General features: G+C 42.8%; 1 protein-coding gene across 3 annotated transcripts in view; it reads right to left on the minus strand.

The window, feature by feature from the left end:
• Positions 1 to 19,127, minus strand: part of srcap (Snf2-related CREBBP activator protein) — a 40,656-nt gene that overhangs the window by 8,516 nt on the left and 13,013 nt on the right. For 2 of the 3 annotated variants that reach the window (XM_080304995.1, XM_080304994.1), the window contains 20 exons: positions 18,939 to 19,108; positions 15,103 to 15,196; positions 14,876 to 14,965; positions 14,448 to 14,621; positions 14,063 to 14,286; positions 13,765 to 13,942; positions 13,526 to 13,662; positions 8,100 to 8,269; positions 6,540 to 6,869; positions 6,216 to 6,402; positions 5,953 to 6,122; positions 5,628 to 5,779; positions 5,333 to 5,545; positions 4,622 to 4,786; positions 3,516 to 3,671; positions 3,090 to 3,422; positions 2,582 to 2,757; positions 1,064 to 1,377; positions 778 to 980; positions 90 to 259 (listed from right to left, as the gene is read on the minus strand). In XM_080304995.1, the coding sequence (XP_080161121.1) occupies positions 90 to 259; positions 778 to 980; positions 1,064 to 1,377; positions 2,582 to 2,757; positions 3,090 to 3,422; positions 3,516 to 3,671; positions 4,622 to 4,786; positions 5,333 to 5,545; positions 5,628 to 5,779; positions 5,953 to 6,122; positions 6,216 to 6,402; positions 6,540 to 6,869; positions 8,100 to 8,269; positions 13,526 to 13,662; positions 13,765 to 13,942; positions 14,063 to 14,286; positions 14,448 to 14,621; positions 14,876 to 14,965; positions 15,103 to 15,196; positions 18,939 to 19,108 (3,806 nt within the window). The remainder of the gene's footprint in view (positions 1 to 89; positions 260 to 777; positions 981 to 1,063; positions 1,378 to 2,581; positions 2,758 to 3,089; positions 3,423 to 3,515; positions 3,672 to 4,621; positions 4,787 to 5,332; positions 5,546 to 5,627; positions 5,780 to 5,952; positions 6,123 to 6,215; positions 6,403 to 6,539; positions 6,870 to 8,099; positions 8,270 to 13,525; positions 13,663 to 13,764; positions 13,943 to 14,062; positions 14,287 to 14,447; positions 14,622 to 14,875; positions 14,966 to 15,102; positions 15,197 to 18,938; positions 19,109 to 19,127) is intronic. The other variant, XM_080304996.1, reaches the window with a different exon arrangement.

Genomic DNA, 19,127 nt, shown 5'->3' on the forward strand with positions numbered 1-19,127 from the left:
GAGCATCACAGACAGACTACAGCTTTCTCGTTCTTGCCTGGAAGCGGAACAGGTGAAGATTACGCTATCAAAACACCATCACTGCTGACCTGTCTCTGCTCCACCCGGGTGCTGCCGTCCAGACGGAGGTAGATGTGTCCGTGGTAGTTGAGGAACTGCTCCAGCACATCCAGCATTCGAGTCATCTGAGTGAAAATCAGCACCCTGTGGCCTCCCGCCTTCAGCTTTCGCAGCAACGTGTGGAGAGTCTGAAGCTTACCTGAAAACAGGAGACAGAAGACACAAAATGAGCCACCAGCAAGCAAAACAAGCTGCAGGAGCATAAAATTATTTAATAATCGCACATGGAGTAAACTCTTTGAAGCAGCCTTTTATGCATAAAACACAGTGGTGGAAAGAAAAGACTAACCAAATACTATTTCAAGAAAATTTAGTGCCAATTTTGCAGTACAGTCGAGAGTTTTGCTAGAGTTGTTGCCAGTGTGCATCTGGGATCGAGTCAGTGATGAGGGATGAATGGGATCTAAGCTGTGGGTGACCCCCACCTTAGTAAATGACAGTCTTATCAAACATCCTGTCAAAGGCTTATAGGTGAGAATGGATACTTAGACAGTCCTGGATTTTCCTGCTTTGTGTCACCCCTGCAAGTCAACACCGTTTTTATTTAAACCTTAGATTTTGTGATTAGGAGTATCTGATGTAGGTGTGGATTGCCACAAGGTGCTCCATGGTTTTCTGTAAAACAAAACAAAACAAAAAACCACACTGAGAACTCACCACAGTCGTACTGTATGAGCCTCAGGTCAGGGAACTGTGTCCTCATATAGGACTGGACGTGGTGGAGGCTGCGAGTGAGCGGCGTGACTTCAGCTGATAACATGGAGGAGAAGACTGCCTGCTTGTGGTTCAGAGATGGCGGAGGATGGCAGCAGTGCATGGAGATGGGTGGAGCTTCCACTGGAGGAATTGCAAATGTGTACCTAAACAAACAGAAAAGTTAGCTCCTTCTCCTTAGCTGAAGCTTTGTAATATCAAATAACCAAACGACTGTTAAGCTAAGTACCGGTCTATGATGTCACTCAGCAGCTCCAGCCGTCCTTCGATGCTGTGGATGGCCTCTCTTACAGCGTGACTGTGAAACCAGTAGTCGTGCTCGTTTTGCTGCTGTGCATACAGACAGCTGCTCTGGCCAGAGCGGCCCCACTCTCCCTGAGGGTTCAGGGCAGCAGGTGATGGACGACGACCGGGCAGGAAAGTCAGGAAGTCCAGAACCTCCTGACCGTACATGGGCTTTGCTCCACAGTGGAGTTCGTTGACTCGAAAGATGAAGTCCAGCCGGCTGTCGTGCTGCTGTTTCTCAGAGTCTGCAAGCCATGACTGTTGAGGTAAAGAGATACAAGTAAATGGAGGCTACAGAAATCAGGGCAGTGTTGACAGCATATTTAAGAAAAACATGCTCGTATATCAGGCTCAGTCTTGTTTAAATGTACAATGGAGAAAAAATGATTGTAATTGATTTCCTTTACCAGTTGGGGGCAGCGGAAATAAACTGGAAAAAAAAAAATCTACTTTGAAGTTCACATGACAAACTTATTGTTCATTGATAAACTTGACCACCGTCTGCACCACAGGAGAGGAAAAACGCTGACACTTACACTTTATTTCAACCTGATAAACTGAGCTGATCTGTTTTCTGTTCTGGTGTTTTACTGCACTTTGTCAGCTTTTTTAATCCAGTTTTATTGAGCCTGACATTTTATTCTATAAAACCAGTTTATTGTCTACTAAACAAGGTAGGCTAAATCATTTATTGCTGTATGCCGATGGTGATGAATGAATTTCAATTATTAAAAAAAAAAAAAAAAAAAAAATTGCCAAACTGGTAAACTGGCATCAGAGATGTATATAATTTATTGACATGCTTCAATTTAACCAATAAAATTTAAAGATCATAGATTATGGTTTTTAATGTTCCCATACCGCCTTAATCTAAACATTGTGATCCACATAAAGACTTCAAAAACACTTTTACAAGTCGGCTACTGAAGTGCAAAAACCTGTTGGAACAGTTTGGGTATGGCAGCTATGAGTATAACAAACTTATCCTGATGTAAAAGCAAAATAATGAACCTTTAATTTTCTTTGTGGAAGCTTTTCTAAAAGTCTCACGGAGCCAGTATCACAAGCCGGAACATGTCAAATCCATACCTGTGCGTAACAGTGAAACCTCTTTGATTATGTAGTTTTATTTTAGTGAGCTGAGCCCTGCTGACTGAATGCTATGATCAAACTTGTCTTTACAACTCCATCGCTCTGAGATTTGGCACACATAAAGTTTGGTTTGTTTGTTGTTGTTTTTTTAAACTGATGTTTCATGCATCTTTTCAGTTTAGAAACGTCCCGGTTCATGTCTACATAGCGCTGATGCATGGTTCCAAAATAACAGGACATTAGATTGTCTCAGTACAGGGGGGCATTTATTTTAACTAGGTGAAGAAGTATTGGGTAACACCTCAAAAAAAATGATTGCAGATGCTTTAAATATCTAAAAGGTGAAGTCCAAGAGGGACAAACTGCTTACCATGTAGAAAGGCGAACGGGGAGCGGGACGAGGCACCTTCCTGGGTGGAGGGAAGGCTTTTGCACCCAGATTGGACTTTGACTTTGTGCTAACTGCTGTCTGACTGCTGCTGCTACTTTCCCGCGGTGTTGCTGAGGTCTTTGGAGCAGAAGAAGAGGCGCTCACCTGAGCTGGAGCTGCAGAAAGACAGAAGAGAAAACAGCCTCCTGTAAAAAACTCAATACGGATTTGCTTTAAAGTCAATTTCACTTTTATTTCTTCTTCTTTTGCATCTCTGTGTTATTCGATTTCAAATCCAATTATTTTCATTACTTAAAAATACCTTTTTGCATGCCTGTATGTTTCATTATACATTAAATTTTATTAACTTGCAGCAGGTTGTTAGGGAAAAGAAGAAATAAAGCTTAAAAACTGGACCCAGCTCGGTTTGTCATGCAATCTTCATTTCATCTGAATTCAATCTGAATTTCAGCTCAGTGAGAATAACAGCTCAAGCCCGTTCTCTCACCTGGCTGTTCTGTGCTCGATGGAGGAGGAGGCTGCACTACTTTGAGGACAGGGCGAGGGGGTTGGGGCTGGTTCGGGGCTGAGCTAGGGTTTCTGGGAGGAGCTATGGTGTAGTGGGCGGTAGCAGGACCAGGGGTGCGCTGGGCAATTTGCAGTGGAGCGGTGTTCCTGACGGGGGTCGTGTTGGCGTGTGGGTGCAGGGAAGGGGATGGCTGGGGAGCGACACGAGGGGAAGGGGCCACAGCCAGGGTGGGCACAGGCCCGCCCTCCTTGCCTGTTGACTGACGCACAACGATCTTCACGACCCCAGGGCTGCTCACCATGGTTGAGGACACTGGAAAACATTAAATATACAAACATGGGTTACATATATCCAGCAGGAAGTCTCATACTTAAAATAAAAGGAGGAGGGAGAAGGATTTAACACCTTGAGAGGTGGTGTTGTGTGGCAGGCGATTAGCAGGGGGGGCAGCAGAGGGATTGTTTGCAGGGTGTGTGCTGACTGTACTCTGGACAGCCACCTGTGCAGGTTGGCTGATGAGGTGATGCTGCACGCCACCGGGGACCAGGTTTATCACATTACCTGTAGAGTGACAGTGAACCAGACTGTTATAAGGACTTTAATTATTCCCTAATTATGGGACGGGATGGGATTTATGTAAATAAGAAATCAATCACAATTATGGGACAATGGTAAATGGCCTGTATTTATATAGCGCTTTACTAGTCCCTAAGGACCCCAAAGCGCTTTACATATCCAGTCATCCACCCATTCACACACACAATCACACACTGATGATGGCAAGCTACATTGTAGCCACAGCCACCCTGGGGCGCACTGACAGAGGCGAGGCTGCCGAACACTGGCGCCACCGGGCCCTCTGACCACCACCAGTAGGCAACGGGTGAAGTGTCTTGCCCAAGGACACAACGACCGAGACTGTCCAAGCCGGGGCTCGAACCGGCAACCTTCCGATTACAAGGCGAACTCCCAACTCTTGAGCCACGATCGCCCTTGGGTGACAATAACAGTCATCAGTTAAATGAAGCAGACCAATGTGGATTATCTTCTGATTGAAGGATTAAAAGACTTTGGCATAACTGAATATAAAGCAGTCCAGCTGCAGTGGGATTCTGCAAAAATCCAAAAACATATAATATCTTTAATCTTTAGTCTGATTTCAAATCAGATAAAAATGAGGTCAAAGGATATCCTGGTCCCATTTAAACTATAACCACAATAGATAAATGCTATCAAACTTCCAGGGCCTGTATGGCTAAATTTAGTATATTTACATGATTGCACCCAAGTTTTCTTGTTAATTAACATGCATAGAATATTTTGACTCAGAAGTAATCCTGGCATCAAAATGTAGGTAAAAATGATAATACAACTTGTTTTGAGCAGCCCCCTATCCCAAACAGCAATATGACACTTTGAAGTTCAAACAAAACGAGGTATTACACCTTTTACTAACCATAAAATCTGATCGGTGAAAACTAGAAAACCCACAGTTAGTGGGAGACACCAACCTTGAACTGGGCGTGAGGAAGCTGCTGGAACTTGGTGGATCTGTGCTCCAGACAGAGTCAACTTGTTGCCCTGAAGCTGGAAGGTGACTGGTTTGCTTCCTTGACACGACGACACAGGCCGACCTGCCAGAGAAGCCAGCTGGGCTATACTTACTACCTCCCCAGCTTAGGAAGAAAAATAAGAGACACGTAGGTAAGAAATAATAATTCATTCACTTTACCACAAATTAATTTAATTATGAATGAATGACAGAGACCTGTACTGCATTTAGTTAATAAAAATCCCCCAAATACCTTTTGTTTTCTTACTGAATGGTCGAAAATAACAGAACACACAGACTCCTGTAACTAAAAGTAGACTAATCTCTTTCTTGTATGTTAATGGTTGATCCATTTTTAGAAGTTGCAAAGTGTGTTTGAGATTTTCTAAGCACTGCCATCTTTATTTTTCACCTGCACCTTAAGAAACAACCTGAGGCAGAGTACACACTGTGTTCCTGTGTGGTTTTTACCCAGCAATGAAAATGAGTAAACAATCATTAAATTGAAATCTAAACCGAGACGCTCAAAATATGCTTCATCTAAAGAGAGAAATGGACGAGACTTACATTTTGAACAGGAGCTCATGAAACTGTCCCCAGGCTCAGAGTTTTAATGAGATAATACTTCAACAACATCACAGCTTATCTGCTTTGAAATAAATGTACTTACAAGGCAACCTAGCTTGCATATCTGGACTAAGCAGGACCCTCTGGGGCATGACATTGCTGGGGTTTGGACTCGGCTGAGCTGGGATAGTGGCTGTGCAGGGAGCAGTGGGAGGCCGTACAGTCAGCATCGCTTTTGGAGCATTGGACCTCACTGCAGTTTGAGCGGTAGGATGAAGAGATGGGCGAGGAGGAGTGGATGCGACTGAACAGACCACTGAAATTTAACAAAAATGCATTAGAAAAAACGTGCAAAATTTATGTTTCACCTTTTTAAGGGTGTTTCATTCCTTGCTTACCCTGCTGAACTACAGGAGCGGGTGCAGGAGCTGAGGTGACTTCAGTGACTGGAGGTGGTTTGGGGGTCTGTGCTGCAGGGGGGACGGAGCAGGTAGGTTTGTTCATCAGGAGAACTGGGCGATTATCACCTTTAGGAGGCGGCTGAAACATTCTGAAAGAGGACACACATAAAATATGGGAACTACTGCACTTAGGACAATAATTATATCATGTAATAAATGTCACAGGTATGGTAACACAGGTAACGTAGAAAACCAAAATACATGTAAATTTGCAAGTATCCAAATCTGCATTTTTCTTTTCTTTCTTTTTTTCCCCCTTTACCTGTTGACTTTCATGCGGACTGGTTTGGGCCTTGGAGGAGGTTCGGGGGACTCCATGATCTCCAGGATTAGTTGGCGACTGGCCCTGTAGCGTGGCAGGAAGACATCTGCCTGGTAACGGGACACGCGGCTCTCCAAACCAACAAGGTCAAACATGGAAACGTCGCAGCGCTGAGAATGCAAAAGCAAGTTAGAATAGATTAAAAATCACGCCATCAGGCTCAACTTTCTGAACAAATGAAAGCTTTTTATTTTCAGGCTTACCTTCAAAGGAGATACCTCCAGGGCGTCATGCACCAGAGAGGCTGTGTGGAAAATAATGGGTTGCATGATGAAGGGAGACTGGATGGGTCGAGGGTCAAAAAGGTTGGGATGATTGCACACTTTGCGAAGCTGCATGAGGATGTTAATCACAGACATGAAGTGACCACTGGCCAGCGTTTCCCTGGTCCTGTAAATCAGATGGTTTAGGGTCAAATTCAATTACATTTTTTTTTTCCAGTTTCACCTTCTTTTGGTGACTACGTTTCAAAACACAAACTAAATTTACATTAACTTTGAATTCCTCCTGCTGAGTCAGTAACTTACGATGCCTGCGCCATGAAGTCATCGTAGAGGAATCGCTGTCTCTTGGACAGACGGCAGCGCACCACATGCTCATATTTCTTGGGCATCTGCTTCTCCACGTCAGCCTTGATCCTCCTGAGCAGGAACGGCCTCAGCACCTTGTGAAGCCTCTTAACCAGGCCTTCGTTGTACTCCTGACTGCCCTCGATCATTCCCGTCAGCGGGTTGGAGAACCACTCTTTGAACTCGCGGTGGGACTGGAAGACGTGGGGCATGAGGAAATGCATGAGGGACCAGAGCTCCATCAGGCTGTTCTGTAGAGGGGTTCCTGTCAGCAGCAGTCGCCGGTGGCTATGATCAGCACAGACACGAGGAGAGACGTAAATAAAAAAGTCGTATCATTCAAGCTTCAGGTGAGTACGAAGAGGAAAATAAGAGTTTTCAGCTGCTAAAGATATCAAACATGCTTTAACTCATTTTAGCCACATGGGTGCAGCAAGCTGAGAACGCAATCTTCACCCCATAAAGAGTTTATAACATCCATCAAACAAATAACATAACCATTTATTTGGAGTCGTGTTTCTGTCTGCTGGAATAGTCTAAATCATAAAACTCTTTTTAAAACCCAAATATGCCACAGCATTAAAGCCACTGACAGGTGAAGTAAATAACACCACGTCCTGCTGGGAAATCCTGAGGTTCATGTAGAAATATTTTTGCGGTTACACCGCCGGCATGGCTACGCTCATCTCACTGGGGCTGAGTATCAATTTAGATTATAGATTATTTTTAAAAAAGCTTTTAGTGCACAATCCACGCTGAAGTGTGCATCTTGCAGCACATCTTTATTTGCTTTAAAGCTCACAAACCAACATTTTGATGCTGAACATGAGAGGCACTCTCAAACTTCTAACGGATCTTTTTTTTTAATATGCTGTGCAAGTATTTCTCTATTCAGCTGGTACTGTGAAACATCCTAATACTGATGATGTTGTAATCTTGATTTATCATCGGAGCGAATCGCTGCAGCCTGTATAAAGGTGTGCGTTCTCAGAGCGTGCATCTATTCATGTGCACAAGCGCCAGGCTCTTTGGAGCGCCACACAACAGTGAGAAATTACCACCAGCTGGCCCCGGCCACCAGCCAAATGATGACAATCATTTTGAAAAGAACAAACACTTTTAAATGTGAAGATATTTACACACAACTGTGGCCTGTAGATTAACAGTTCAGTGCATTTCAAATACATTCAAAGTCAAATGGTACTGAGTGACACCATGTCTTTGAAAGCATTATAGAGAAAGGAGGATGATTTTCTTCAATAAGAATCAGAAGTTGTACATACAAATATTCATGTTTGCTGTCCATGAGTCTAAATACCCCCAAAATATATCTGTAAATCTTTTTTTTTTTCATTAAAATGCAAAAAAAAGATTTTTTTTAATTTATTTATTTATTTTTTAAACAAAAAACTACTTTGGAATTTAGTGTAAAAAAAATCCAGAGGCCATGCCTCATCCACTGAGCCTCAGGTTTCACTCTCTGATGTGGGCCCATATACACAAACAGTCTCCACTGACCTGTTGAAGTTCAGCAGACTCTGCCAGCGCTGGGACTTGAAGTTCTTGATGTTCTGGGCCTCATCGAGGATCAGATAGCGCCAAGACTTTCGCCTGAAGGCCTGGTGATCCTGCAGCACCAGCTTGTAAGAAGTGATGCAAACGTGGAAAGCATTTGGCTTTGTCCAGCCCTAAGAAGAGAAAGTGTAACAGAGTGGCTTATTATTTTCCAGCACTCAGTTTTTCACTTTATACAGTATCTGTCAAACATGTCAACAGTTGCTGGAAATTAGGAATTCGTCAATGCAAGACAGGAATCATATCGGTGGGAAAAGTTAAACAAATCAATCCATAACTGTATAAAGTTATGGAACTGAAAATACCAGAAGACCCCAGTGTATGATGTCAGGTTTAACACTTGTTGGGAAGCTTTTAGTTCTTTATTTTAAGTTAGCATAACCAGTAGTCGCAAACTTGATTAATACAATCTTTATGTCGCTCTGACAGGAGGTGCACAGACTCTAAATGACAACAATATGCAGTAACGTCGCTCGTGTTGCAGTTACGGGTGACGTATTGGCATTAACACAGTAACCAGTAAGCATTTTAACTTGTGCCTCGCTGTAGTCTACCCCTAAATATAGGCAAATATAAATAAATACCCCAGTCTTAGTGCTAAAAAGGAAAAGGAAGAAGTGTGAACAAGAAACTAATTGACAAACTGCTGCAGTATCTGCACTCCTGAAATTTAAACAATCACTGAAACATTTGTGTTGTGGCTTGTATCAAAAATGAAGACAAACTGTTGAAGCTGAACTAAAGAATGTAAATAAATTAGGTGGATAAAATAAACAGTCTTAGTTTAGTTCCACGCATCATCTTAACCATTTATCAAACTTGGGGGCCTAAACCTGCTGCAGTAGAGAAAAACCTGAACAGGTCAGCAGTCTATGACAGGACATTTATGCTTACATCCTCATCTACGACCAATTTAGAATCAACAATTAGCATGTCTGTCTTTGGATTTTAGGAGGACCATGTTACTAATGGTCCCACCCTGGATTATTTTACTAATTAAAACCACTCCAGTAAATTTAGATTATTTGACATTTTAATTTATTACATTTTGGTTTTTAAAGTTAGGAATCCCTGAATCTTCTGTTGGATTTCCTCATTAAACTCCTTATTGGATTCTAGTTAGATTTTGGTTGATTTAGAGATTTACTTTATTGTGCTAGGTCAGGGGTAGGCAACTCCAGGCGTCGAGTGCTGGTGTCCTGCAGGTTTTAGATGTGTCCTTGATCCAACACAGCCTATTCAAATGGCTAAATGACCTCCCCAACATATCTTGAAGTTCTCCAGAGGCCTGGTAATGAACTAATCATTTGATTCAGGTCTGTTGACACAGGGTGAAATCTAAAACCTGCAGGACACCAGCACTCGAGGTTTGGAGTTGCCTACCCCTGTGCTAGGTTGTTTTTCATGTTTTGGCTGCTCTGAAACCTGACTGAGGCAAGCATAATGTTGTCCTTCACATAAAAGAGCGATTGCCGAATCTCTTTCTCACAAAGAGAAACCCAGCTTATTAATTTAAGACTGGTATCAGATCAGTGCTCGTATCAGCAGAAACCCCAAACCCCAGATATCCAAACTTATCGATATTGAACCGTTCGATACAGTGCTTTCGGTTCGGTACGCATATGTATCGAACAATACAAAATTTGTAATTTATTTTATCAACTTTCCTTCTGACGATGCTGTCTGTGTTGAGCGCTCAGTGAATCTGCGTTCGACTACTCCGCCTAGGCTGCACTGTCGAGCGCAGATCCACTGAGCGTTCAACACAGACAGCATCGTCAGAAGGAAGAGCGCAGGGCAAGCTAGCGAGACAGAAGTTAAGCTCTCCTTGCAACATGGCAAATTGAACCTCCCCCACCCTCATTCAGATCTGGCGTTTGGAATTATTTTGGTTTTCATGTGAGGTATGACCCTGAAGGTAAGCGCGTCATGGCCTAAAGTAAAACAGTATGTTGGATGTGCCACGCAATCCTCAATTACATGGGTGGGGACTAGTGTGTTAGCGCAGTTAGCTCGTTAACGTGTTGGCCGTCTAGCCCCATGCACGGGGCGATCAAGGGTAGCTCGTTAACGGAGATTTGCCGTGTTGTGGCGTTAACGACATTTCAACGAGATTAACGCTGACAGCACTAGTGGGAACACAACGAATATGACTGCACATTTACGCTGACATCATCCTAGTGCAAAGACAAGTGGAAGCAGACAAAAAAAAACAAGCATGCATGCTACAAACTTTACCCGAGTCATTTAGACAGCCGTTAGCACATGATTCTCCTTATGGGGACCTGATATGTTTAATATTGTGGCGAGCTCAGACAAGGAGGAGACGGAGGTGTCGTTTGGTCTTGCTTCCCGTGAGCTAGCCAGGGAGCACAGCCGTTTGACATCTGCAGAAGAACACTGCCGCTAGCTAACTGCTCATCGCGGCAACCGCACAGCAACAACAACAACACACAGGGCGCCCTCTGACCCCGGAAGGACACACCGTCGCAGCGAGAGGGCGTCATCCGTCACTATGGCAACATAAACAAAACATAACTGTACAAACAGAACCCCGAACAGCCCTGACCCAATACATAGCCCCCACCTAAGGGGTCAGTCGTCCCCGACGACCCCATTACCCCACACAAAGTCCTGCAAATGTCCAGGTGCCTTCTTTTGGCGCACCGGCCGGCCACGACCGGCGGGGGAAAAAGTCACTCGGGTCAGAACATGGGGTGCCACCATCATCCCACTTCTGACACCAATGTGGCGAGCTCAGACAAGGAGGAGACGGAGGTGTCGTTTGGTCTTGCTTCCCGTGAGCTAGCCAGGGAGCACAGCCGTTTATTGACATCTGCAGAAGAACACTGCCGCTAGCTAACTGCTCATCGCGGAAACCGCACAGCAACAACAACAACACACAGGGAGCCCTCTGACCCCGGAAGGACACACCGTCGTAGCGAGAGGGCGTCACCCGTTACTATGGCAACATAAACAAAACATAACTGTACAAACAGAACCCGGAACAGCCCTGACCCGCTACAATATGCTGCTGAGAATATAGCCCAGAAGAAGCGTATAGTATAGCTTTTATTTTGGAAAGAGCCATTTCTCTGTAATAAACTCTCTTTTCCAAAGATGAGTGATTCCTCAATCAGATACAGGGCTCGCAATATCGCCTGCCTGACATCCCGGGGCTAGCGACATTGTAGGAAGGAAAAATATATGTCAATGCTTTTGCATTCTTTCGGAAATGTAGCTGGGTAATTATGTCATTGGCTTCGGTGAGCCACTGTCAATATGTGACATATTGAAATCGCGTTTGAAATTGCGCTTGTTTTTTGCTTTCACTTTGCAATCGCGCGAACTGTGCATAGAGAGCGACAGCACTGATTGGTGAGTGATGATAATTTGCGCACCAATTCCTCTGACATGGTATTATCAATCGTTAGCTTACTATGCAAACATGACAAGTGAAATCTCCCGCAGCAAGCTTAAACATGTGAGAGGTTGATCGCGCAGAGAATCGCTGACCGTTGTGTGTGTGTGTGTGTGTGTGTGTGTGTGTGTGTGTGTGTGTGTGTGTGTGTGTGTGTGTGTGTGTGTGTGTGTGTGTGTGTGTGTGTGTGTGTAAGTAAAAGCAGCAGGATATATATTTTAGTTCTGCTGAGCCAAATAAGACAGGTCAGGGTGAAGAAGTGACAGCCAAAGAAAAGTTTACCACAAAACGGAAAAGTTGTGACAAATCAAACTATAAGGCAAAAAGAAAGTGCAGCTTTATGGTTTCATGGACAAAAGAATTTCTGTGGCTTTAATATGACGAGCTATATAACCGGGGATGCACATAAGTGGTCCGCAGGTGCGCATTCGCTGTCACAAAAAAACCAACAAAAAAAAAAAAAAACGCGCACAAGATATGAAGTTGCAACGCGTGTTTGCATACATAAGATTTTCTGGAGGAGGACAGACATCTGTTTAGAACTCTTAAAGATGTCGAAGAAGCTCCTTTAAGCAATTACTTTGGTGTTCCTCCACCTCCAAACAAATGTCAGGAGTCCGAACCACAAAAGAAGCACGTATTCTCGGAAAAGTGGTTGCAGGAGGTGAGCTGGCTTCAAACAAATGATGAACGCACAGAGATGTGGTGCGGAATGTGCCGTGAAAATCCCACTCTAGCGGACAAAAACAGTGCTTTTTATATGGACGCAAACGCGCGTTGCAACTTCTTATCTGGTGCGCGTCTTTTATTTTGTCAGCGAATGCGCACATGTTCTGCCGGGTGTGTTGTTGGTTTTCTCTCGATTTCTGAGTCGACAAGCGCCTTTGTTACTGGGACCAGTCATTTTAAGAAAGGCCCCCATTAGAACCCATGAGAAATGCATTATTGCTCAGTCTGCAATATCTTTCCCAGAACAAACACCAATTGCAAATAACATACTAAAAATAAACCTAAAAAAATCTGTTTAGAACAACGTACTATGTTGCAAAGAGTGAACTACCACTGGCAAAATTTAGCAGTCTTTGCAAACGTCAAAAAGCAAATGGCCTCAATCTTGGTTCCACTTGTCTCTTACCCGTGACTTCAGTGGAAATTTCAAATTCAGGATCTGACACAGACTGATTCATGTCCTACACAGTTCTTACAAGTTCATAGAAATTTCTGTTCAATTAGAACCAAGTATTTGAGTTGATGATTGTAATTTTTATACAATGTTGTAATTTGTTTTTCAACAATTTTTTGATTAATGTTTTGTTTCCTTTACAATATTATACTTTAATGTATAATATTGTAAAGGAAACAAAACAGGAAACAAAACATCAATCAAAAAATTGCTCTATTTTTTATTCAGGCTACTTACATTTATTTTGGGCTACCAAAAACTGAAGAGTCCCAGCCCGAAGAGCTACCAGGGATTTTGAAATTTTGAGAGCCCTGAGATTTTTTTTTTTTTTTTTAAATTACTTTTGTTTCAGCAACATTAAATTTAAAAACTGTACTTTTGAGTTAAAAAATATATATATATATATATATAAATAAATAAAAGCTGGATCAGTGCCTCTGTTTTTCCTGGGATACACACTAATCTACATCACTGTAAATAAGCCACAGTCAAAATTAAGACAGCAGTATGTAAGGAGAAACAAAATTATTAAGAGTAAGTCAAGCAGCAGGCAAACTAAGAACAAACAATTGATAAACAAGACGACTCAGCAGATAAGTAACACGGGGAGTTAAAGACTGACAAGAACAATCTGCAGTATATCACAGATGACAGCAGTAAAGCCAGGAGGGAGAGACTAAAAGTAAATGAGAGCAGACAAAGCAGCACATCACACTCATCTAACAAAGGAAAATGAGCCGCCTGCAGAACCAGCAAACTGAGTACCTGTCTCTTTAACTTTCTCTCCTTTTGACTGCCAAAATACGTAAGGATTTTAAACCCTGGACACCAGCGCTTCAGCTCCATCTCCCAGTTTAACATTACGCTGGTGGGGACGATGATGAGGTGAGGGCCCCAGTTACCTAATAACACCAAATGAAACAGGACAGTGTATTAATCACAAATAACACTCCAACAACCAAAGTTTTGTAACTCTGTACATATAAGAAGCCGCAGTCTGTTACCTTTCTCACAGGCGAGGTGAGCCAGCAGAGCAATAGTCTGGATCGTCTTGCCGAGGCCCATCTCATCAGCCAAAATGCCGTTTAGCTTTTTCTCATACATGGTGACCAACCAGTCGAGACCGATGTGCTGATACTCTCGTAATGTGCCATGAAGCAGAAATGGAATGGGGGTCTTGACCTTAAGTTGTAGAGAAAGTTGAAACAACTGTGACTCAGATCTGCAGAAGAGTTTAATCTACACTTTTCCTCCATCTGATAAAATGACTGAAATATACATTTTTAATATTTAAAGACTGACCTTTGTGGTAGCTAAAGTGTAGCCTTTGGGCTGCAGGCTCTCTGCAGTAGCAGCAATGTGACTGATCTCCTTCTTTGGCCGCGAGCCAGAGGAAGACGGGCTGCTGTCTCCCTCCTTCAGCAAAACCTCCATCCCTTCATCTCCACACTCCTCTTCGTCTTCCTCCTCACTCTCTTCCTCATCCTTCTCGCTCTCCTCATCTTCAGCACTGTCGCCTGGTGAATCTGAGAGGAGAACATTTGAAATGATTAATGAGTTAATAATAAATTAAAGCAGCAAAACAAACTTGAAACAGACGTAAGAAGGAAAACATTTTCTGAAAGCTTCTGCTCAGAGTGGAGGGAGATAAACAGTTTATTTTGGGTCTTTATGAGCAGTTTAATACCTGAGGAAGAAGTGTTACTTTCCACATCACTCTCATCTTCTTCAGTCTCCACCTCCTCATCCCCAGACACCTCCGAATCAGAGCTCGCTTTAGAGCCAGAAGCAGACGGGACCTCAAAGTCTGAGGCATACGCTCCTTTGTACTTCTCCAGCAACTCCTCCATGCTCATATCGCCTGGAAGGGAAGTAGAGACACGTCAAGGATCCGGTCTGCAGCCTCTTATTTTAGACCAGGGAGCAGCTAGTAATGAATGAAATTTCATTCATATGTACAGAATTTTAAAAAAGGCAGAAAGAGAGCAGCAATGCAGAGGTGTCATCAAGCTTGCTTTCCTCTTTAAAGAGACAGAAAGCTCTTCAAACACTTCATAAAACCTCAGGTCAATGCAATGAATTAGCACCACTTCCAGTAGAAAATAAAGCCCTCACCCTCTTTGGCTAAATCATCGAGTTCCTCTGCATGATCTACATTTCCTTCCACCTTCTCCTGAGCTGCTATCGTGTCCTCCTCATCCTCAGCTGTGAACACAGAAGAAGAAAAACAAATTCTTGACAATTAAAAATGAACTTGGATAAACAAAAAATGAGCAGAAAAAAAAAATCCAGTAAAAGGTCTCATTCTGTTTTTATGGAGGTTATATTGGGAGCAATCTCACCATCCTCTTCGTTGGCAGTGAATTCCCCGTCTTCTTCCTCCCCCGCCTCTGATGAAGACGTTTCATCAGAGCATTCTTCGTCCGAGCCCTGGTCCTGCGTAACACCGTGATTCAGTGATACATGAAATCTGTGGTCAGTATTAAAAACATGTGCTTTTCTTCAGCTTTTGCACATTATCAGCTAACCTAATTTTAACAGAGGTGTCAGCGTGTTTACTCAGGTATAATCATCCCATAATTAGACTTGTATGAGTTATAAAAACAAATAATAAAGCTTAATAAGTCCTCAGTGAGAGGACAGCATCTGGAATTAATTTGAAGTGAAAATGAAGATGAATAATTATACAACACATTACTGTTAAATCAAATGCACAGCTACAGCTCACCAGCTTGTTTATGTGGGTGATAATGTCAGTGTTTACCAACTGTTTCGAATCTTTCTTAAATGAATTCAATCATTTAATTCACGTTTCCTTTCTGAAAATACTGAACTGGCCAAGCAGTTTGTGACACGTAAGAGAGCAATATGATCAGCTGCTCTCCTACAAATATTCCAAGTCCAATATAGTCCAATATATAGCGTATTTTGTAATCAATAAGACAGTTTTTTTTATAAATATCTTGCTACATTTTGTATAAGTTCATACTCAAGTTTTAAAAAACAAAACACTAAAGCTATTCTGTTATACTTGTATGCAAAAAATACACTGCACCCAAAATAATTTATAGTTCAGCAAAACTGATCAATCTAATAAACTTAAACCTCCACCATCATCCCTATTCTGGTATCTTAAAGAGCACTTAGCAGAAATATTAAACAACCTAACAAATAGGGTTGCCAACTCCCAGCAAAAATATTAGGGAACCACCCCCCACCTCACAATGCTTAATCAACTTTAATTTAATGCACGTGTAAAAACAAATGCACAGAAATCAATTATTTTTCTACAATAATTAAATAGATTGAACATCTTTCTTCAACAGAATTGCAGACTGCACAGATGGTACCTTCCCAAAGGAAAAAGTACTATAGCTTACTAGGGTGTACAGTGGGGCAAAAAAGTATTTAGTCAGCCACCGATTGTGCAAGTTCCCCCACCTAAAATGATGACAGATGTCAGTAATTTGCACCAGAGGTACACTTCAACTGTGAGAGACAGAATGTGAAAAAAAAAAAATCCATGAATCCACATGGTAGGATTTGTAAAGAATTTATTCGTAAATCAGGGTGGAAAATAAGTATTTGGTCAATAACAAAAATACAACTCAATACTTTGTAACATAACCTTTGTTGGCAATAACAGAGGTCAAACGTTTACTATAGGTCTTTACCAGGTTTGCACACACAGTAGCTGGTATTTTGGCCCATTCCTCCATGCAGATCTTCTCGAGAGCAGTGATGTTTTGGGGCTGTCGCCGAGCAACACGAACTTTCAACTCCCGCCACAGATTTTCTATGGGGTTGAGGTCTGGAGACTGGCTAGGCCACTCCAGGACTTTCAAATGCTTCTTACGGAGCCACTCCTTTGTTGCCCGGGTGGTGTGTTTTGGATCATTGTCATGTTGGAAGACCCAGCCTCGTTTCATCTTCAAAGTTCTCACTGATGGAAGGAGGTTTTGGCTCAAAATCTCACGATACATGGCCCCATTCATTCTGTCCTTAACACGGATCAGTCGTCCTGTCCCCTTGGCAGAAAAACAGCCCCATAGCATGATGTTTCCACCCCCATGCTTCACAGTAGGTATGGTGTTCTTGGGATGCAACTCAGTATTCTTCTTCCTCCAAACACGACGAGTTGAGTTTATACCAAAAAGTTCTACTTTGGTTTCATCTGACCACATGACATTCTCCCAATCCTCTGCTGTATCATCCATGTGCTCTCTGGCAAACTTCAGACGGGCCTGGACATGCACTGGCTTCAGCAGCGGAACACGTCTGGCACTGCGGGATTTGATTCCCTGCCGTTGTAGTGTGTTACTGATGGTGACCTTTGTTACTTTGGTCCCAGCTCTCTGCAGGTCATTCACCGGGTCCCCCCATGTGGTTCTGGGATCTTTGCTCACCGTTCTCATGATCATTTTGACCCCACGGGATGAGATCTTGCGTGGAGCCCCAGATCGAGGGAGATTATCAGTGGTCTTGTATGTCTTCCATTTTCTGATGATTGCTCCCACAGTTGATTTTTTCACACCAAGCTGCTTGTCTATTGTAGATTCACTCTTCCCAGTCTGGTGCAGGTCTACAATACTTTTCCTGGTGTCCTTCGAAAGCTCTTTGGTCTTGGCCATGGCGGAGTTTGGAGTTATACAGATACAGATGATACAGATGATGAGTTCGAACAGGTGCCATTCATACAGGTAACGAGTGGGGGACAGAAAAGCTTCTTACAGAAGACGTTACAGGTCTGTGAGAGCCAGAGATTTTCCTTGTTTGAGGTGACCAAATACTTATTTTCCACCCTGATTTACGAATAAATTCTTTACAAATCCTACCATGTGGATTCATGGATTTTTTTTTCCACATTCTGTCTCTCACAGTTGAAGTGTACCTCTGGTGCAAATTACTGACCTCTGTCATCATTTTAAGTGGGGGAACTTGCACAATCGGTGGCTGACTAAATACTTTTTTGCCCCACTGTATATTAGACTTAACAGTTACTATATACAATAATGGATTTCTATACATTTAATCAGATGACCACTTTGGTTGTAAGATTCAGATAATTATTTATTAAAAGTTAGTCATTTTAAATGAAATAACAAACAAAAGTATTTTTGTGCCCACCCTTTCCCTGTTAATGCCCTACCTGGCCCCCTAGCAAAACTTTGCTAGATCCGCCCCTGCAAAGTTACCAGCTGTCAGCTACGTAGAAAAGGATCCTGGTGTTATTTGTCTCTCAGAAACAGTTCATAACTTCCCTTCAACTCATTCACATAAAAGGTAATCCTGTTTGTCCATCACTGTTCAGCTGATGATTCAGTAAGAACATCTCCTGGATTAATTTTTATGTTTCCCTCTCACCACATATCCAAACGGTGGGCGATAAACAAACAAGAGAGACGGGACTTGCGACAGAAAAGCCAACCAGCTGATCATTGATCAGTTTCATGATTGAAGTAGCAACAGGGGAGGGAGGGGGAGAGAATGAGAGAAGAGGCAGCTGTGCAGCAAAGACAGAATAACTCCAGCTTTGTGCCCTTTTTTTTTTTCCCCCATTGTAGCTGAAGTAATGGACAAATTGCTTCCTTTTCGCCTCAATATGGAACTCCGGTGGTCAGTCCAGCTATGGCTCAATATATCAGTTGTTAAGCTTAACGTGGAAATACTATGCAAACATTCAGAGATGCACTTACACACTTGCTTTACTTCTCTGGGATAGTTTTCTCTGAGATGAAATGCCGCGGTTTGGAAGCATGTAGCGAGGCTCCACATGCTCCACCAAACCACCGACAGGTCTCGCAGACAACAGCCGCTCTATCACGTGACACATACTGATACGATGCACTGAGCTGGGTTATGCCAAGTAGCGCATTTTGTGAAGTGATTTTGTGATACTTCGGATTGGATCACATGTTTTATTTCTCTCCGATATCCGATCCAGTAATTTAGGTCAGTATCGGACCAATACCGATACGTAATATCGGATCGGTCCATCTCTAATACAAAGTAGCTCAAGTTGTAGGCTGTTCAACTTTTCAGATATAAATATTTAAACCACAAATTTAGATAACCAAGTTAAATTGAGGACATCTGTGAAGTTGGTCTGTTTCTGGATGGTTGCAGTACTTTTGTTCTTTTCAGAAAACAATCACTGCCCTCTGGTTTGTGGACCTACCTGAGGCAGATTGAGGCTGCTGAGCAGCTGGTCCAGTGGCAGCATGCCCTCTTCCTTCAGCAGTTCAATCTCCCTCCGGTGGCTCTCAGCATCATTGCCCTCCTGCTGCTCCTCCACCTCTATGGTCTCTTCATCATCCTCCTCTTCACAGGGAGGTTCAAAGTCTCTGTCTGCATGAAAACAAAGGGT

Source organism: Astatotilapia calliptera, chromosome 8 (assembly GCF_964374335.1).
Source record: "Astatotilapia calliptera chromosome 8, fAstCal68.1, whole genome shotgun sequence".
Taxonomy (NCBI): Eukaryota; Metazoa; Chordata; class Actinopteri; order Cichliformes; family Cichlidae; genus Astatotilapia; species Astatotilapia calliptera.